General features: G+C 49.3%; 1 protein-coding gene across 3 annotated transcripts in view; it reads left to right on the top strand.

Annotated features, from left to right (window-relative positions):
• gnb1l (guanine nucleotide binding protein (G protein), beta polypeptide 1-like) overlaps positions 1-4,976 on the top strand; it is a 21,413-nt gene extending 16,437 nt beyond the window's left edge. For all 3 annotated transcript variants that reach the window (XM_068721103.1, XM_068721104.1, XM_068721105.1), the window contains exon 7: positions 4,517-4,976. In XM_068721103.1, coding sequence (XP_068577204.1) covers positions 4,517-4,795 — 279 coding nt within the window. In that variant the 3' untranslated portion in view covers positions 4,796-4,976. The remainder of the gene's footprint in view (positions 1-4,516) is intronic.
• Positions 4,977-5,560: the final 584 nt, after the last annotated feature.

Here is a 5,560-nt window from a genome sequence, read left to right as displayed (position 1 = left end):
TAAACAGCTGTGGAGGAACATCACATTCTCACACACACATCAGTGAACTCTACAGTAGAGCCGGAGCGTCTCCTGCCTCACATCAGCTTTACCCAAATTCATTTTACACCACGGCCTTCAGAGACTTGAACGCCTCGTTTGAAGCTGTGTTTTCTCTTGATTTCATGAGCGAAAGGGAACGCTCCCATTCTGCAGCCAGCCCCATGAATCAGAGGGAACCTGAGGCCCACGTAGTGCGCTCCTGCTCACTGAAGGCTATTATTCTTTCCAAGGTCTTTTACAAATGAATGCTTGAATTAGAAATATTTGCAAAGCCCCATTTTTAAATATGCGTCTAGAAAAACACTACAAAGGATTTGATTCAATATAGCAACACAGGAGGAGAGCAGTTATTTGGTTTATTTTGCCGAAGCAACAAAATATTGATTCAGCGAGTGATCCAGGATGAGGAGAACAGGAAAAAAGCACAAGGAGAGGGAAAAGATCCAACGGGGGCTTTTAAATTATCCTGAAGTGCAGCTCAGTGTGACGTCCAGACAGCTCTCCTCAGTTCTTCCCACAAAAGTATTTCTGTGTGGCAGCAGCGTGGAGACGGCAGGACCTGCCGGGTGGCGGACCCGGGCCCGGGCCCTGGGTCCTGACGGACGACCCGTGAGAGGTAATAAAAATATCAAAACCTCGGAGGCCCCCTAACCAAACAAAAAACACATCTGCAGTAAAGGGAACAGTAGTTCACAGTGGGAGGCTGCAATAAAGGCTGAGGAGGCTGTAAGTGCCACAGCATCCCACTTCCCACAAATCACCTCTGAGATACCGGAGAACACAGCGGAGCTGGAGAGAGACGCTTCTTCTGTGAAGAGGAGGAGAAGCTGAATGTGACACAACACAGTGCCGGAGTGATTTAGTGAAGCTGAGGGGCTGTGAAGTGAGCTTATCAAGCCCCGATAACGACAGACGGCCTCAGGAATGGAGCTTAATGTAGTACACATGGCTCCCAGAGGCCTTTATCTCCTGGTTGACCTGGCCAGCCTTCTATCTTCTCATGGTAATGAGGCATCATCTTCAGCCTCTCTTCTCCTTCTAGCGCACATTTTTTGGGAATGTGTTCAAGCTGAGATTATGAGGGCTTGGCTTTTAGCGTTTACAAGCTGTTAAGCCAGATGGACATATATTTAGGCGGCCACTCAAATGTATTGACAAGTGCAGTGACGTGTTCCTCCAGGAGACAGAGGAAGCAGGTCTAGACAAAGGACGGTTGGAGGTGTAAGTCCAGCATGGTCATGAGCCTGATGACCGCTCTCTACAGGCGGACCTCCGGCCCCTCGTCTTCACCACAGTCTGTAATACTCTACCTTACCTTACCTTCAGGTGCAGCCTCAGTCTGATGCATGTCTCCGCTCCTCTTCTCTGTTTTCTGAATGGGGCTGCTAGTCTGTTTGACACATCCATCTCCTGTCAGCCAACGCCAAGCTCTAGCAGGCAAGGTGACAAAAGGCTGTAATCTCCCGCTGCCGAGTGTGATTCAGGGACAGGGTGTGTCAGAAATACCTGCGAAAAAAGCCTCCCAGCCGCCAGGCTCGAGTGAGTGAGCGATGATGGGACGTTTCAGTAGATCAGCGAGAACGCTAAGAATCGTGCCAAGACTGCAGGAGGAAAGACGAGGGAGAAGAAGTGGAGCGAGGCTCGAGTGAGACGTGTCGAGCGAACGCTCCGTTTGAACGTCTCCTCTGTCGGTGAGACGCTGCAGAAAGAGTTTGTGTTGGATCTGTCGTAGGCCACGAGAAAGTGTAGAGGGCCCAGCTGCTGAGCAGAGCTGGTAGCCTCCTGACAGCTGAGGAAGCTGGCGTTAAGACAGCAAGCCTGCTGTGTGTGTGTGTGTGTGTGTGTGTGTGTGTGTGTGTGTGTGTGTGTGTGTGTGTGTGTGTGTGTGTGTGTGTGTGTGTGTGTGTTGGTGAGCTTGCATGCTGTAACACAGGCCAGGAAGGAGTGTTCAAACAGAACGATGAATGCCTAAGATGGATTGTGTCTCTGATGAGATAGCAGGTCGGGGGGGAAGAATAATGGAGTGTCAAATAGAGTAGGCCGGTGGACTTCATCATGACTCAGACCTGCTCACTGGCAGCGCTGCAGTCAGCAGCGTTCTGTTGCTATTCGTTCAGCGATGGAGTGGCCCGACAGCAAGAACAACAGTTCCGCTGCTGGAGAACATGGAGCTGAACGATTTAGACCTTCTGACGAAGAACGAAGACGAGTTCATCCCTACGTTAAAGTATGACGCATTCATGGTCTGGTCCTCTCCGTCATCCATTCATCGTTTTACTCTGTGAAATCATCGTGTGTTGTGCAGCCCGAGGTGATGTTTGCTGCTACACAACAGCAGATGCACTTCTTTGCGTTCTTGCTTAGAGAGTGTTGTCGTCTCGTCGATGAAGGTGAGCAGTGAGCTCAGCTAACAGGGACTCAGCCTGCCTGTCAATCAACCAGTTGACTGTTTCATGGTTCCTCTGGTGTCATTCTGTATCTAAAGAAGTGTTGATCAGAACACTAATATTATAATTATGTGTTAATGTGTTGATCATTTTTGTAATTGATTGATACAAAATTGCAATTTTCAAGGTGATGCTTTCAAATGTATTTTTTGTCCAGCTAACAATCCAACATGTATTCTATTTACAGTGATTCATAACACATGAAGTCATGTTGATCAAACAAAGGACCACATAGCTGCCGTTCATGTTAAACCAGAGCTCAGGTTTAACGTTTTCCTCAGACCGTCTCAGACTGTAGAGAGTAAAAACAATCCTCCAGCCCCGCTGAATGACCATAACCTCATCATTAGCCATCCACGGCTCACTACTGACCCTTTAATGAAACAAATGCCTCTTCCTGACACAAACTATGGGAAGCAAAAGCAAACACAAACAGACACTTGAAGCCGTCATTATCAGCCTCTAATGCACACCAGATGGACAGAGGACTTGTGGAGGAACAACACAGCTCCGGGTTTCTTTGTCTCACTGCATCTGGCTTGTTTGGTCTAACCAGGCACCCTTACTTTCTCTCTAGTGGAACCAGCGATGATGGTCTGCTAAACAAAATAAGATCCCGTCGATGCCTGTTCTGAACTTTCTCGCTCTGTTTTGATCAATGGCATTCCTCCTGCTCCCTCTCTCCCTTGCATTCCACTTCATCCATTTGCGCTGTGAGTACCTGGCTTATATCTTCCACATGCAGCTCGTGGACGGTTCCTGCCCGGAACAGGAGCATGCAGATAAATTCTCCTCCCATCCAAGGCCATTAGTCTCCCTAGACGCAGCTTATGAAGTCAATTATACGCTGTCCAGTTTGATTTCAGCTCCTATATCCAGATGTTTGGGTCCCATCTACGGGTCCAGCAGAGATCCCAGTCTGCAGGAAGAGCACGTTCTCTCCCCAGGAATGCCCACCTCAGCAGGCCCTTCAGATAGCGATCTCTGCCGTCATCCATTATAATATGTCAGAATGTTGCCCCTTTAGAGAGATTGATTCAGTCCTGAGACGCTGTAAATCACAGGGAGAGGGAGCTGTGGCTAATCTGTAGCAGGCAGACGTTACAACAGTGTATTTATCGGGTCTGTTCTCCGCTGACTGGACCTCAGTGTGAGTGTGTGAGTGGACTTCATCAGAGGCGCTTAAAGCTTAAAGCTTAAAACAACACGGCATCTGCAAACTAGCGCTTCAACGAGAGGGTCTCTCTGTCTCTCTCTGTCCCCCTCTCTCTCTCGCTCTCTTTCTCTGTCCCCCTCTCTCTCTCTCTCTCTCTCTCTCTCTCTCTCTCTCTCTCTCTCTCTCTCTCTTTCTCTCTCTCTCTGTGTCTCTGTCTTTCTCTCTTTCTCTCTCTCTCTCTCTCTCTCTCTCTGCCTTTCTCTCTCTCTGCCTCTCTCTCTATCTATCTCTCTCTGTCTCTCTCTCTGCCTCTCTCTCTCTGTCTCTCTCTCTCTCTCCCCTCCCCTCTCTCTGTCTCTCTCTCTCTCTCTCTCTCTCTCTCTCTCTCTCTCTCTCTCTCTCTCTCTCTCTCTCTCTCTCTCTCTCTCTAACTGTGACAAAGGTAACTCCAGCCCTGCTTCCAGAGCAGGCCCCCCTAACTCTAAACTAAATAGTGGGATGCAGAGAGATCTGCTCGCGGCCCTCGTGCCGTAATGTTTTAGTGCCGATGATGGAGTCCCAGGAGTCTCCAGCCAGGTTCAACAAGACATCCAGCCTCACACTTGGACCTCAGTCATCAGATCAGCTGATAGACTCTCCCTGTCGGTGTTTGCGTTGGCCTCAGGTTCCTAGACGGCAGTGATTAATCGACTCACTGACCTAATTATTATTTTTGTGTCCTTGTTTGCATGAACGACGTGTTCATTTAGTTTTAGGTTTCACCAACAATCGTCACAAAGGAACTGCTGCTCGGCATGCTTGCTGTTTGTAACGCGTGTTTGAAACGTGGTTCTGACCCGCTAAGACCCTTTTCCTCTTTGTGGTTTTGTAGCTCCAGGACTACGTGACCCTGGTCAACCCCGGGGTTTCCCAACTGTGCGTCAGGGCGGACGGTAAGCTTCTGGCGTCGGCGGGCTGGGACCATCGGGTGCGGATATTCGGGTGGAAGAAGCCGCGACCGCTGGCGGTGCTTCAGTACCACACCGACATGGTGCTAAGCGTGGCCTTCTCCGACCACCAGGACCCCAGACAAAGACTGCTGGCTGCCGGATCCAAGGACCATCGGATCAGCCTGTGGTCAATATACAACGAGGGAGCGGACACTGGCTGAGCTCACGAGCTCTGGGAGGACACGCGGACTCTTAATCGACACCTTCTGCTGATGGTGATGTGTGATGGTGCTGGAAGTGGTTCAGTAACAGTCCAGTTCAGTGGCGCCATAACCGGACAAATGGACTGTTAGTATATTTAGCTCGACGTGTGGAAGCAATGCCTATAAATGATAATAATAACAACAATTCATTGTTCTGTCATGAATCATGTCATCACCTCGTGCTGATCGCCTCCTGATCACCTCCTGATCCCCTTCTGGTCACCTCTCTCACTGGAGCTCTTAAGAGCAAGAATTAAACAAGAGAACTCCACTCATGAACTCCATCAGCTCTGCAGGGATGCCTACAGACTACTGCAGATACTATTCGATATTCTTAATAATAATCGTTGATCAGTCATTTTCTCACGTGTTCGGTCTGCTGGAGCCTGGGTGACGCTCTGTGCAGCTTGTCGTCGTGTTGACTCGTTGGACCTGCACAGCAGGGGCATGAGGACCACAGCTCTGTTGGTTTAGTGGTGATCAGCAGATGCTCTCCTTCATCAGCAGGAGCTGGTTCTCTTTCCTCACTTTCCTCTTTGTTAATCATGAAGATCAGGAAGTGAAGAAGTCTAATGAGTGTAGACATCAAGCTGAATCAGACGTGTTTCAAAGTCCTCTGTGGGAGGAGTCAGCAGACACTTGTTCACTTCGACATTTACTTCACAGATGTCTTTGTGAGAAACGGAGGTTTGTCATGAACACGGGTCTCGTTGTGAAGGTCCC

Source organism: Cebidichthys violaceus, unplaced genomic scaffold (assembly GCF_023349555.1).
Source record: "Cebidichthys violaceus isolate CVI_PGR_0920_01 unplaced genomic scaffold, fCebVio1.0.p SCAF_26, whole genome shotgun sequence".
In the NCBI taxonomy this organism is placed as follows: domain Eukaryota; kingdom Metazoa; phylum Chordata; class Actinopteri; order Perciformes; family Stichaeidae; genus Cebidichthys; species Cebidichthys violaceus.
This window is presented reverse-complemented; position numbering and strand designations above follow the sequence as displayed.